This window comes from Nerophis ophidion, linkage group LG24 (assembly GCF_033978795.1).
Source record: "Nerophis ophidion isolate RoL-2023_Sa linkage group LG24, RoL_Noph_v1.0, whole genome shotgun sequence".
Lineage (NCBI taxonomy): Eukaryota > Metazoa > Chordata > Actinopteri > Syngnathiformes > Syngnathidae > Nerophis > Nerophis ophidion.
In genome coordinates, this window is record NC_084634.1 from 11,840,468 (window position 1) to 11,856,498 (window position 16,031).

Below are 16,031 nucleotides of genomic sequence, written 5' to 3' on the forward strand. Positions count from 1 at the left end.
GATCAAACAAAACAGAAGCCATCGTCATGGTACCCAGTAGTTGCGTATAAGCTAGCCATCCAATCCGTTAAACAGACTCAATAACTTCATGCTGACGTTATGGGGAATTCCCGAAACTGAAACAATACAAAAATAATGCCATTGTAAGGTAATAGTACTAACTAAGACACTCGTAAACATGTTAGCAGAGTTGCTAACGCTAAGGACGCTAGCTTGATTATATCACGATATCACATACAAATTTGCAGGAAAACACTCCTACAGACATCACACATGGGAAGGTTTGGTAAGTAAGAATTGTTTTAGTTACATTGTAAAACTTACAAACGTGGCTTAGATTGGTGATTGAAGAATCCATATGAGTGAAGGCGCTATGAATGGCTAAAAGAACAAACGGCAACTGTACTTTCGGTCGGTTCATAGCTCAGTCTAAACAGCTGTAGCTTCATGCTAAAAAGATAGAGCTAGTACACTTAGACATACTTTGTTGATCCACAAGGGAAATAGGGCGACGTTTTCTAATTCAGGTGTGTTAATCCGATCTTTAAAAAGCCAAACGGTCATATAATAAGGTGTTTCCATGTGTTGTGTGAAGCTCATTTTGAGTTGAAATCAGACTAGGGCTGTGCCATGTGGCTAAAAAACTGTATTACAAGTAGGGCTTGTTTTTTTAATATCTTGATATTTTTAGGCCATGTCACGATACACGATATACATCTCAATATTTTGTCTTAGCCTTGAATGAACACTTGATGCATATAATCACAGCAGTATGATGATTCTATGTGTCTACATTAAAACATTCTTGTTCATACTGCATTAATATATGCTCATTTTAAACTTTCATGCAGAGAGGGAAATCACAACTAAGTCAATTGCCCAAATCTGTATTTATTAAGCACTGGCACAGACATTCATGTCATATCAAAACAGAAAGTGCAAGATTGTCGGAGACATTTTAAAACAAGTTATAAGTGCACTTTTGTGCATGATGTCACTAAGATGACATATCAAAACAACATTAAATTAAAGTGCACTTTTTGTACAGAAAGCCACTAAAATAGATAAAAACAAATAAAGTGCACTTTTGTGCTTGATGTCACACAAGATATTTCAATAACTGTCAAATAAAAATGAGCTGTATAATAGGAAATCAAATATATGTTCATCGTTCTGTGGTAGGTTCCTGCGGGCGTTATCTCCTGTTGTAGATTTTTTTTTCATAAGGTGTTGATCTGGAAATGGTTGCTTCTGCATTTTGTGGGTGTGGCACCGAACGGAGATGTTGACATGCAGAGTTTCAAGCACTCTTCATTCTCTAGTGCAGTGGTTTTCAACTTTTTTCAGTGATGTACCCCCTGTGAACATTTTTTGAATTCAAGTACCCCTTAATCAGAGCAAAGTATTTTTGGTTGAAAAAAAGAGATAAAGAAGTAAAATACAGCACAAGGTCATCAGTTTCTGATTTATTAAATTGTATAACAGTGCAAAATATCGCTCATTTGTAGTGGTCTTTCTTAAACTATTTGGAAAAAAAGATATAAAAATAACTAAAAACTGGTTGGAAAATAAACAAGTGATTCAATTATAAATAAAGATTTCTACACATAGAAGTAATCATCAACTTAAAGTGCCCTCTTTGGGGATTGTAATAAAGATCCATCTGGATTCATGAACTTAATTCTATACATTTCTTCACAAAAAAATAAATCTTTAACATCAATATTTATGGAACATGTCCACAAAAAAATCTAGCTGTCAACACTGAATATTGCATTGTTGTATTTCTTTTCACAGTTTATGAACTTACATTCATATTTTGTTGAAATATTATTCAATAAATATATTTATAAAGGATTTTTGAATTGTTGCTATTTTTAGAATATTTTCAAAAAATCTCACGTACCCCTTGGCATACCTTCAAGTACCCCCATTTGAGAACCACTGCTCAAGTGGGTGACTTTCCAAATGATGCTACAAATTAGCAGTGTTGCTGCTTTTTGTAGCAACGCTTTTGCCGCATAATTGTTCAACATATTCCCGCTTGAAGCCAAACCACCACCAGACGATGCACCCTGTGCTGTTTTTCTTTGCAATTAATTCTTCCTCCATTTTTTTTTACCAGAATCGCACCTTCTTTCTCTCGTATTACCGCTCGCAACGCACCGTTAGCATCACAGCTAACGTTAGCCATGCTGCTACCTCTCTGCTCGGGGAGGGTGTATGACGTTGCACACGTTACGTGTGTAAGTAGGTGCGCTTGTTTATGTCTCTGTGAGAAGGAGAGACAAGAAAAAGTGGGAAGACCATGCAGTGTAATGCCAGCAGCTAATAGCAACTGTGTGAGAACATATACTCGAATATCACGATATATTTTTTTCTATATCGCAGAGAAACAAAGCCCCGATATATTGAGTATATTGATAGATCGCCCAGCCCTAATTCAACATTTTATCCAACACATTTTTAGTGGTATCAATTGTCTCTCGCGAGACTTGGGTTCATGTCTCTTGTCCCATTCCAGCCGATGGACCAAACCTCCTTGAAGAACAGCGATGTTCTTATTTTGACGGGCCTCACCCAGATGCCCACTGCCAACCCAGATGGCATGCTGGGAGAATTCTGCAGCAACCTGGGTAGGATTGATCATTTTGGCCATAGGTGAGCTAGATTGTCTGACCCGTTTGTTCTTCCAGCCATGACAATACGTGCCGGGGGCAACGTGTTGGTGCCTTGTTACTCTTCCGGCGTGATCTACGACCTCCTGGAGTGTTTGTACCAGTTCATTGACAGCGCCAACCTGGGCACCACCCCCTTCTACTTCATCTCACCCGTCGCCAACAGCTCACTGGAGTTCTCGCAGATCTTTGCAGAGTGGTGAGAAGATGTTTTTTCTTCTATCGAGCAGTTTACATGATTATATTGTAGGGTTGTATGGTGTACTGGTACTAGTATAATATCCTAGTACTAATGAATCGAAAATGGTGCTATACTCTGTTTGAAAAGTACTGGTTCCCCATTTAAAAAAAAATATACAGTATATGTTTACCAGCATGACGGCGCATCGTGACATTGTTTGTTTCACCGGCAGAGGAGCATGTTTGGCAGCACACAATCACAGAGTACTTACAAGCAGAGATAGTGTGTAGACAGAAAAGGGAGAACGGATGCATTTTGGCTTAAAAACTAATAATAAAGGTGAAGTTATAACACTGAAACGCCCTCAGGAAGAGGTGCTTTGAGACATGGCCAGCTAGCTAACTAGCGGCTAAAATCCATACGCAGTCGGCAGTGTTCTAGCTACTTCTAAATCTCTAATCCTCGCCTCTATGTCAACAAATAAAGTAAGTTTCTTACAAGTATCATCCCTGCAGGACGAGGAATAGCTAAATATGCTTCACTAAACACCGTAGCAGGTTATGATAGCTCACCGGTGTCACCGCTAACAAAAGATAGCGGTCCTGAATGTAAACAAATGCTACGAGTAGATCTACAGCTGACTTCCACTGTAATGATACTAAGTACAATAGGTTATCTAGTCCAGTGGTTCTCAAATGGGGGTATGAGTACCCCTGGGGGTACTTGAAGGTATGCCAAGGGGTACGTGAGATTTTTCAAAAATATTCTCAAAATAACAACAATTCAAAAATCCTTTATAAATATATTTATTGAATAATACTTCAACAAAATATGAATGTAAGTTCATAAACTGTGAAAAGAAATGCAACAATGCAGTGTTGACAGCTAGATTTTTTGTGGACATGTTCCATAAATATCGATGTTAAAGATTTATTTTTTTGTGAAGAAATGTTTAGAATTAAGTTCATGAATCCAGATGGATCTCTATTACAATCCCCAAAGAGGGCACTTTAAGTTGATGATTACTTCTATGTGTAGAAATCTTTATTTATAATTGATTCACTTATTTATTTTTGAACAAGTTTTTAGTTATTTTTAAATATTTTTTTCCAAATAGTTCAAGGAAGACCACTACAAATGAGCAATATTTTTTGCACTGTTATACAACTTAATAAATCAGAAACTGATGACATAGTGCTGTATTTTACTTCTTTATCTCTTTTTTTCAACCAAAATTGCTTTGCTCTGATCATGGTGTATTTGAATTAAAAAAATGTTCACAGGGGGTACATCACTGAAAAAAGGTTGAGATCCACTGATCTAGTCGATACTATTATGATTACGTCTATTTTTTACCATCACAAAATCTTTTTTCTTTTTAAAACAAAATTCATATTGTGTTGATAAATTCAGGAAATACGTCCCTGGACACATTAGGGGACTTTGAAAATGACCAATGTGTGACCCTGTACCGTATTTTTTGGATTATAAGTCACAGATGTTTTTCATAGTTTGGCCCGGTGTGCGACTTAAACTCTGGAGCGACATATGTGTGAATATACGCCCCGTTAGTTGCCAAGGAGATGAAGATAAATTACTTTGCGTCATATTACGTACACTTATTCAGCCTGGTTTTCACTATTCTTTCTTTATTTTAAATTGCCTTTCAAATGTCTATTCTTGGTGTTGGATTTTATCAAATAAATTTCCCCCAAAAAGGTGACTTACCGGTATATATGCTTTTTTCCTTCTTTATTATGCATTTTCGGCTAGTGCGACTTATACTCCGGAGCGACTTATAGTCCAAAAAATATGGTAACTGCTTGGTATTGGATCGATACCTAAGATTGTGGTATCATCCAAAACTAATGTAACGTATCCAAACAACAGAAGAATAGGTAAATGTTACATTTTAACAGAAGTGTAGATAGAACATGTTAAAACGAAAAATTACCAGATATTAACAGTAAATAAACAAGTGGATTAATATTTTTTTCAGCTTTCTGCATAATTTTGACGACAATAGAATGAGAAATGACACATTTTACTGCATACGTCAGCAGACTAATTAGGAGCCTTTGTCTGTTTACTTACTACTTTGGACAAGTTGTCTAGTATGTTCACTATTTTATTCAAGGCCAAAATTGTTCTTCGATTGCAACAAAAAATATGTGTTTAATGCACTGAGATTTTTTTGTTCAAAAAATGCCATTTTTTGTGGTCCCTTTTATTTAGAAAAGCACCGAAAAGTACCCGTGCCGGTACCAAAATATTGGTAGGGGAACAAATCTAATACATTGTTTTCATCATTCTTTAAGGCTGTGTCACAACAAGCAGTCCAAAGTGTATCTTCCAGAGCCTCCCTTTCCCCATGCAGAGGTGCGTTCCCACACATGTTGAGTAGAGCAACTAGGAAACATTGAAGGAATAAAGGTTGCGTGATGTGCATTTCATGCTGCTAAATCCAATACAATACAGATGAATGTATACTAGGCTTAGCTAATTGGAATAATATCTAAATCGGTGTGTCTAAACTGAAAAATCAAAGCATTAGGACAGCGTTTTGATATTTGTTATCTTCAAAACCAGTACGATATTATTCGTAATGTAACAATATCAAAATCTGACGGTATTGAAGGGGAATTGCACTTTTTTTCCAGGCATGTGTTTTTTTCCATCTATACTCGGAAATCCGTCTGTTTTATCTCTGTAAAAATATTACAAAATGTCTGTTTTTCTTCGATTTTTCCGACCTACAGTGTGTGTTAAAACCTTGATCTGTCTTTTTGCCATAACTGCCAACAACTATGGTTTTCCCGTAATCAGTACGGTTTTTAATGATCCAGTGGTATAAACTACGGTTTTCCATTAAAAATGATTAACTTAGAAATCGGAGCTATGTAGTGAAACAACTCCACCGGCACAGGACAATGATGATTGGTTGGTTTACGTATAAGAAAATCCATGATTGGTTGGTTGGCTTACTATGATAAGTCAGTATTTCCCCCAGAAAATTTGTTAGTTAAGGTGGTGTCTCTCCAGGGGGAAGGGAGCGGATGGGTGTAAGGAACAGCATAACTCGGCCTGTCGCCATCACGTCTCCATCTCATCGCTGCTACCACAGCTTGGGGGGGCAATAGACTACAGACTGTGGTGACGTAGGCCGGCTTTTTCGCGTGAGGAAGCCTAAAATTTTTGGTTGTTTTCCACTCCATATGCTGAATGCCGATATTCTATATAAAGCTCGATATTTTTCCGTAAATAAAAACAATACACAGAGCAGTCCAAGTTACCTGAGATACTAAGTATGTCATCATTATGACTTAGTAAGTCAATATTTTGACTTACTAATTTACTAAATCAAACTAATGACAAAATAATGACTTAAGTCAAATTAAGGACTTACTGTAAGTAAGCGTTTGCAATGAACCTTTGAAAAAAAGAGTTAAAAGTGGGGCCACATGCTCAACTGATCATGCTTAATTTATTACAGCATTTGGGAAGCCTGTAGTTGATTTTTATTATGTAAATGTTATTGTGGAGGGAGGTTGTCAAACCCGAACCACTGGCGTCCAGCGTGCATCTGTGGGAACTGTGAGTAAGAAGCTTACAGTTATATTTTTATGAACATGTGATAGCAGGGACCCTGCCATTCAAAACTAAGCTGCTACATTAATAATGAGGAGAAACTATTCATCCCTGAACACCATGGAGTTCATGTAGGCCTTTTGATGCAGTTACATTATTATATCAACTATCAGAGACAGTTTCAGGAAATTCTTCATTTAACATAATGTCCTTTTTGCTGCTTCAACACAGCTCAATCAAAACAGAAAAGGGTAAAGCCAAATAACTTAGTTGTTAACTCTAGGTCAATAATGCTTGTGTTACTCTCAGACAGAGACAAAGCTTTGCTGTCCGAAACGCACGCACACACACACACACACACACACACACACGGAAAAATGAGCTTACGTTACGCTAAAGGCTAATTAGCCTTCACCTCAAGGACAGCGAGCGAGCTGAGCTGCCGCTTATGTTTCTAGAACGTCAACGGGCTCTGACTGGGAGGTGTTTATTATAATTTGGGGAGAGTCCAGTGTTTGCCAAAAAAAGCAGGGTTTTCTTTAACAAAACCTGAATAAAACATGAAAAAAATAACTAAATACAACCTTATATCAACAATGTTAAAATTTATCTAGTGATTTACGCAATGAAAAAAAAACTATCCAACATTTTTATGACTGATATACTTCCGGGTCCCCAAGACCAAACTTGAGGAGAGCATTAAAATAAAAAGAAATAAAAAAGGCAAAATTCATGTAAAATATTGGTTATCAAAATGGCTCCTGCATGCTTTGATTTTTCAGTCTGCGGCGCTCAGTGTAGAAAGTATGGGACACGCTTTATTCAGTCGTTTTACAAAGAACAACAAAGCTGAAGCTTCTCAAGTCAATGTGTCCTTTCACTTGCCGTCAGGGCTACGTTTGGCTTTGTTTTTAAGCGGGAACACAACATGACACCCTTGTCAGCTGATGATGGGATGTCACTTGTCTTGTGCTGTTCTTCCAGCTGATCCAGAGCAACAAGCTGAAACACTTTCCCAGCATTCACGGCGACTTCAGCAGCGACTTCCGCCAACCGTGCGTGGTGTTCACCGGTCACCCGTCCTTGCGTTTCGGGGACGTGGTGCACTTTATGGAGCTGTGGGGCAAATCCAGCCTGAACACCATCATCTTCACCGGTGGGGGAGCCTCTTCTTCACACACGCCATGTCGGAATGAAAAAACCATCTTAGTTTATTTTGCCACCAGAGCCTGACTTCTCCTACCTGGATGCTCTGGCTCCATATCAGCCGCTCGCCATGAAGTGCGTGTACTGTCCCATCGACACGCGACTCAACTTTCACCAAGTGTCCAAGCTGCTCAAGGAGGTCCAGGTAAAATTAAACTTGTCTTACGTCATGTTTATTTTGCCCTCAGTTTAAAAAGGAATAACTTTAAATATCCGACCGCATAGATAATGCACGTTTGCCGCCATCGAGTGGACAATGTCAGTATTACGGTTAATGTCCATGAATAACGCCTTGAATGGTATTTTCCCCCCTGAACACAGTCAACACACATGGTCAGGCTAGGCTTGTCCCGATGCCAATATTTTTGCACCGGTACCAAAATCTATTTAGACTCTTTTCAAAATAAAAAGGATCATGAAAAAGATAAATTTCTGGCATTGTTTTAACAAAAAAAATCAAATATTGTTAGAGATGTCCGATAATGGCTTTTTGGCCGATATCCGATATTCCAATATTGTCCAACTCTTAATTACCAATTACGATATCAACCCATACCGATATATACAGTCGTGGAATTAACACATTATTATGCCTAATTTTGTTGTGATGCCCCCGCTGGATGCTTTAAACCAGGGGTGTCAGACACGCGGCCCCCACCTTATTATGAAAGTTTAATGTCAGTGCGGCCCACAAGTTTTTTATGAATGGTGCTTGACAGCGTTATTATTTGGGTCCAAAATGGCCCTTTCAACGTTCTGGGTTGCCTACCCCTGCGTTAGTGGAAAAGCGGCAAATATTAGTGAAAGCGACAGAGATGTTGCCATGGAGACGAGGGTGTATATTGTAGCATCCCTTATTTGTCCTGTTGTGTTTCTGTTGTGTTACGGTGCGGATGTTCTCCCGAAAATGTGTTTGTCATTCTTGTTTGGTGTGGGTTCACAGTGTGGCGCATATTTGTAACAGTGTTAAAGTTGTTTATACGGCCACCCTCAGTGTGACCTGTATGGCTGTTGACCAAGTATGCTTGGCATTCACTTGTGTGTGTGTGTAAAAGCCGAATATATTATGTGACTGGGCCGGCACACTCTTTGTATGGAGGAAAACGGAGGGAGCGACAGGTTGTAGAGGACGCTTTACTGCCGATATTCTTATATTGTCCAACTCTTAATTACCAAATTCCGATATCAACCGATACCGATATATGCAGTCATGGAATTAACACATTATAATGCCTAATTTTGTTGTGATGCCCCTGCTGGATGCATTAAACAATGTAACTTTACCATTTGGTGGTAGCGTGGGGGATAAATAGTGTAGCGTCCCGGAAGAGTTAGTGCTGCAAGGGATACTAGGTATTTGTCCTGTTGTGTTACGGTGCGGATGTTCTCCCGAAAATGTGTTTGTCATTCTTGTTTGGTGTGGGTTCACAGTGTGGCGCGTATTTGTAACAGTGTTAAAGTTGTTTATACGGCCACCCTCAGTGTGACCTGTATGGCTGTTGACCAAGTATGCATGGCATTCACTTTTGTGTGTGTGTAAAAGCCGCATATATTATGTGACTGGGCCGGCACACTCTTTGTATGGAGGAAAACGGAGGGAGCGACAGGTTGTAGAGGACGCTTTACTGCCGATATTCTTATATTGTCCAACTCTTAATTACCAAATTCCGATATCAACCGATATCGATATATGCAGTGATGGAATTAACACATTATAATGCCTAATTTTGTTGTGATGCCCCTGCTGGATGCATTAAACAATGTAACTTTACCATTTGGTGGTAGCGGGGGGGATAAATAGTGTAGCGTCCCGGAAGAGTTAGTGCTGCAAGGGGTTCTAGGTATTTGTCCTGTTGTGTTTATGTTGTGTTACGGTCCGGATGTTCTCCCGAAAATGTGTTTGTCATTCTTGTTTGGTGTGGGTTCACAGTGTGGCACATATTTGTAACAGTGTTAAAGTTGTTTATACGGCCGCCCTCAGTGTGACCTGTATGGCTGTTGACCAAGTATGCTTGGTATTCACTTGTGTGTGTGTAAAAGCTGCATATATTATGTGACTGGGCCGGAGGAAAACGGAGAGAGCGACAGGTTGTAGAGGACGCTTTTTTGCCGATATTCCGATATTGTCCAACTTTTAATTACCGATTCCGATATCAACCAATATCGATATATACAGTCGTGGAATTAACACATTATTATATATAGTCACTGGATGCATTAAACAATGTAATTTAACCATATGGTGGTAGCGGGGAGGTGTATATTGTAGCGTCCCGGAAGAGTTAGTGCTGCAAGGGGTTGTAGGTATTTGTTCTGTTGTGTTACGGTGCGGATGTTCTCCCAAAAATGTGTTTGTCATTCTTGTTTGGTGTGGGTTCACAGTGTTGCGCATGTTTGTAACCGTGTTAAAGTGGTTTATACGGCCACCCTCAGTGTGACCTGTATGGCTGTTGACCAAGTATGCGTCGCATTCACTCGTGTGTGTAAAAGCCGCATATATTATGTGACTGGGCCGGCACGCTGTTTCTATGGAGGAAAACGGACAAGTTGTAGAGGACGCTTTTTTGCCGATATTCTGATATTGTCCAACTCTAATTACCAATTCCGATATCAACCGATACCGATATATACAGTCGTGGAATTAACACATTATCATGCCTAATTTTGTTGTGATGCCCCCGCTAGATGCATTAAACAATGCAACTTTACCGTTTGGTGTTAGCGGGGGGGGTGTATATTGTAGCTTCCCGGAAGAGTTATTGCTGCAAGGGGTTCTGGGCGTTTGTTCTGCTGCGTGTATGTTGTGTTACGGTGCGGATGTTCTCCCTAAATGTGTTTGTCATTCTTGTTTGGGGTGGGTCCACAGTGTGGCGCATATTTGTAACAGTGTTAAAGTTGTTTATACGGCTACCCATCAGTGTGACCTGTATGGCTGTTGACCAAGTATGCTTTGCATTCACTTATGTGTGTGAAAAGCCATAGATATTATGTGGTTGGGCCGGCACACAAAGGCAGTGCCTTTAAGGTTTATTTGCGCTCCGTACTTCTCCCTACGTCCGTTTACCACTCAGTAGAGCGGCCTTTTAAAGATTCATAAATTTTACTTTTTGAAACCGATACCGATAATTTCCGATATCACATTTTAAAGCATTTATCGTCCAATAATATCGGCTGTCTGATATTATCGGACATCTCTATTATTAACAAAAATATACTGTGAGTGTTTATTTTCATACCATAATTGTTTCTAATAGGTATCTGTAACAAAACGGAAGTCATTGTCATGGACCCACTAGCTGCTGAAGCTAGCTCTCCAATCAGCTAAACAGACTCAATAACGCCACGGTGATGTTTTCATGAATTTACTGTGGAATTTGTGAAACTAAAACAATACAAAAAAAATGCCTTTATAAGTTAATATAACTAACAAACACACTTTGTATGGAGGAAAACGGACGTAGCGACAGGTTGTAGAGGACGCTAAAGGCAGTGCCTTTAAGGCACGCCCCCAGTAATGCAATAATGTTGTCCGGGAGGAATTCGGGAAAAGGGTTGGAGGGGCACTGAAATTCGTGAGTCTCCCGGCAAAATCGGGAGGTTGAGACTGAGACCGATAATTTCCGATATTACATTTCAAAGCATTTATCAGGCTGATATTATTGGACACATCCATGTATTATATACATTAAACATATGGTTCTAATTGCCCTCAAAAAATAATTGTAGAAAGATTTAAATAAAAATTAAAAGGCATTAAACACGCTTGGCCTTTCTTGCTGCACTCAAAGAATAGTTGACAATTTTATATATTAAGCCTAGTCTGCTGTAACCTTGGATTAGGTTAGAATGAAAAGCTTTACTATCATTTTATTAAATGCTTCATGGTTTATGTTTGCCAATCTACAATCATTAGTAAATACTAAAAACAATACAAATTGTAGCAATTTGCGACAAACTTCAGTCATTTCTCCTGCATTAGTTATTAGTATTATTTTTTTTAGTTTTCATTAGTATTTTTAATAGTATTATATTTTTTAATATTAGTATTATATTTTAGTATTATTAGTAGTAATTAGTGCTACCTGGGAGCTGTGTGTGCATCTACTTAAATGCACAGCAGTGGAGCGAGTTAACTACATTACTTTTAAACTCTTTGTGCAAATCTGCATGATTGTTTTTTAAATACTTTAAAGAACAATAGGCTACTCGGCTCAGCAACGTCGCCGCTGCATGCGGGTGAAAAAAAGTATGTTTCAAAGGCAGTATGTCTTCCCGTCTCGCTCTCCCTCGGCTCGTGCTCGTCATCCAGCATTGACCTCCCTCTCCTTCCCGGCTGCTGCCGTTAGCAGAGCGACGGGCGATGAGATAAATGCGCCCAGGTGGGCCATCGACGCATCTGTCGCTGATCTCGAAGTTGGTTCTGGCACACCCCGCTTTCGCTGCAGGTCCGCAGGCCACGCCCCCTACAACTACTGTTTATAATTCATTAGCACCACGGCACTTTGTTATATCGGTATACCGTACAACCCACGGTCATACAACACAACCTGCTCGCTGAACTTAGTTAGTATATAAAAAAAATTTCGAACACAATGCATTATTCAAAATTACACCCATTTACTCCCCTGCAATGCGTGATGGTATTATCCTAAACTAATGTTAAGCATCCCAACAGAATAATTAGTTTTTATTATATTTAACATCTAGATGGAATATGTTAAAACAAATAACCAGATATTAACATGTTAGTAAATGAACACCCAGATTACTAATCCATTTTCTCCCGCTTGTCCGGCATAATTTTGACGAAATAATAGAACAATAAATGACACAATATGTTACTGCATACTACAGCAGCTAAATTAGGAGCCTTTGTTTGCTTACTTACTACTAAAAGACACGTTGTCTAGTATGTTATTATGTTTATGGCCACCATTGTTCTTTGATTGCATTAAGAAACACATGTTTAATGTACTGTAAGATTTTTTGTTAAAATAAAGCCAATAATACCATGTTTTGCATTCGCGTATATATTTAGAAATTTATCCAAATACGTTTTGGTACCGGCACCAAAATATATTTTGTGTGCGTGTATATGCACTGCAAAAACTGAAATCTAAATAGGATAAAATATATCTCAAATAAGGGTGATGTTTGCTTATTTTATGTCTGATAAGATCATTCTTCTCAATAAGCAGATTTTATGTTAGTGTTTTACTTGTTTTAAGGGTTTCGGTCCTAAATGATCTCAGTAAGATATCACAGCTTGTTGCTGAGATTTGATTACCTATATTGAGTAAAACATGCTTGAAACTAGAATATCAACTGTTGCAAAGCTGTCGTCCTCACTCACAAGTATAAAACAGTTTTTTTAAAGTAATAATTTCTTACTTCAAGCATGAAAATCATGATGCCGAGCGTATATCGTTATGTCAAGATAAGGGCACTAGCATTGAAGAATATTTTTTAATATATTGAGCAAAAAGCTCTTTTTTTTTTCTACCAAAAAAAGTGCAATTGTTATTAGTGAGAAAATACTTATTTGAAGGTATTTTTGGGTTCATTGAGGTTACCTAATTTTACTTGTTTTGGAAAGTCTTGACTAGCCGAATTTTTTTGTCCCATTGGCAGATAATTTTGCTTAGTTCAAATAAAATACCCCTCATTTTTGTATTTTTTCCCCCTTGTTTTTGAACACGGACCTTTTGCAGTGTGTGTGTGTGTATATATATATCCATCCATCCATCTTTTTCTGCTTATCCGAGGTCGGGTCGCAGGGGCACCAGCCTAAGCAGGAAAGCCCAGGCTTCTCGCTCCCCAGCTCCTCCCGGGGGATCTTGAGGCGTTCTCAGGCCAGCCGGGAGACATAGTCTTCCCAATGTGTTCTGGGTTTTCCCCCGTGGCCTCCTACCGGTTGGACGTGCCCGAAACACCTCCCTAGGGAGAAGTTCGGGTGGCATCCTAACCAGTAGGAGTGTGGGAAAAAATCGATTTGAATACGTTGTGCGATTCAGAATCGATTTTTTATTTATTTTTATCAATCCAAAAAATCCACGACACAGCGATACCCTAACAATGCAATCCAATTCCAAAACCAAACCTGACCCAGCAACACTCAGAACTGCAATAAACAGAGCAATTGAGAGGAGACACAAACACGACACAGAACAAACCAAAAGCAGTGAAACAAAAATGAATATTATCAACAAAAGTATCAATATTAGTTATAATTTCAACATAGCAGTGATTAAAAATCCCTCACTGACATTATCATTAGACATTTATAAAAATAAAAAATAAAAGAACAATAGTGTCACAGTGGCTTACACTTGCATCGCGTCTCATGAGCTTGACAACACACTGTGTCCAATGTTTTCACAAAGATAAAATAAGTTCATATTTTTGGTTCGTTTAATAGTTAAAAGAAATTTACATTATTGCAATCAGTTGATACAACATAGTCCTTTACAATTATAAAAGTTTTTTTTTTTTTTTCAATCTACTACTCTGCTAGCATGTCAGCAGACTGGGGTAGATCCTGCTGAAATCCTATATATTGAATGAATAGAGAATCGTTTTGAATCGGAAAAATATCGTTGTTGAATCGAAAAAAATCGATATATTATCGAATCGTGACCCCAAGAATCGATATTGAATCGAATTGTGGGACACTCAAAGATTTGCAGCCCTACTGACCTGATACCCCGAACCACCTCATCTGTCTTATGTGTTTTTATTTTAATTTGTTGGTTTCGCCATCTTCCAGTTAAAAACCGAAACAGCCTGACTAGTATTGTTAAGTCTTGCTCTAAATTACCGGAGTAAAACTAAGAGACTTAAACTTTTTCTGTAACCAGCAAGTCCTTGCGGGGGAATTCTCTTTGTTGCCTTCAGGGCCACGTTATGCCCTTCCATTGAGTAAAACAAGTCGCTTTTCCAAATCATTCGTCCCCTCTGCATTTAGACTCTTAAAATGTTAACTTTAAAACATTTTTTTTTTAGAATATTGTTTATTTATATATTGACTTTTTATTTATTGTGAACCACGACAACCTGCTGCTCAAATTGAATTGCCTCTGGAGGGATTAATAAAGTTGTTTTGAATTGAATACTCAGCGATGTGTGCAGAAGTGACACTAACACGTCCACGGTGTGTCCCCCCCCCCTGCAGCCCGCCCACGTGGTCTGTCCCGAGCAGTACACGCAGCCTCCTGTGACGCAGTCCCACCGCTCGGACCTGATGCTGGAGCTGCAGCCCCCCCCCATGTCCTACAGGCGCTGCTCGGTGCTCAGTCTGCCCTTCCGACGCCGCTACGAGCGCGTTTATATTCTGCCCGAGGTGAGGCCGCCCCGCCAAGTGTCACATGGGGTCGCACGTGCTAAGTCGTCTGCTTCTGTTACTAGCTGGCCAATTCCCTGGTGCCTTCCGAGGTCAAACCTGGAGTTTCCGTGGCAACCGTATCCGCCATGCTGCACTCCAAAGACAACAAGCACACGCTGTTGGTACGTGTTGATTTCTTATCTCAAAAGCAAACACACAAGTCTATCTAGCTCTCTCTATCTATATATATATATATATATATATATATATATATATATATATATATATATATATATATATATGTATGTATGTATGTATGTATGTGTATATGTATGTATGTGTGTATGTATGTGTATATATATAAATATATATGTATGTATATATTTGTGTATATATATATCTTTATGTATATATACTCTCTCTATATATATGTTATATATATATATAAATAATATAATATGCATAATATAGACATATATATGTATACTTATGTATATATGTAATAAAGTACTATCTACCTATATATGTATATACATATGTATGTATATATTTAGATGTGTGTATATATATATTGTGTATATATATGTGTATGTATTTATATATATGTACATATATGTAAATATATATATTTATATATCTCCCTCTCTCTATTAATATATATGTATTTATATAGATATGTATGTGTATGTATATATATGTTTGTATATACATATATGTCCGTATATATATGTGTGTATATATATATATATATATATGTATGTATGTATGTATGTATGTATGTATGTGTATATATATGTATATATATATATATATATATATATATATATATATGAGTGTATATATGTGTGTGTGTATACACTTATGTATATATATTTGTTTGTGTGTATATATGTTTGTATATACATGCACATATATGCGTGTATATGTATGTGTGTACATATGTAAGTGTATAAATATATTTGTGTGTGTATATACATATTTGTGTGTGTGTGTGTGTATATATATATATATATATATATATATATATATATACACACACACACAGGACTGTCTCAGA

General features: G+C 38.0%; 1 protein-coding gene across 2 annotated transcripts in view; it reads left to right on the plus strand.

The window, feature by feature from the left end:
* The window catches only part of LOC133542038 (integrator complex subunit 9-like), a 32,502-nt gene that overhangs the window by 13,208 nt on the left and 3,263 nt on the right, over positions 1-16,031 (plus strand). For both annotated transcript variants that reach the window (XM_061885840.1, XM_061885841.1), the window contains 7 exons: positions 2,525-2,636; positions 2,697-2,877; positions 5,178-5,238; positions 7,432-7,603; positions 7,674-7,798; positions 14,825-14,992; positions 15,058-15,156. In XM_061885840.1, coding sequence (XP_061741824.1) covers positions 2,525-2,636; positions 2,697-2,877; positions 5,178-5,238; positions 7,432-7,603; positions 7,674-7,798; positions 14,825-14,992; positions 15,058-15,156 — 918 coding nt within the window. The remainder of the gene's footprint in view (positions 1-2,524; positions 2,637-2,696; positions 2,878-5,177; positions 5,239-7,431; positions 7,604-7,673; positions 7,799-14,824; positions 14,993-15,057; positions 15,157-16,031) is intronic.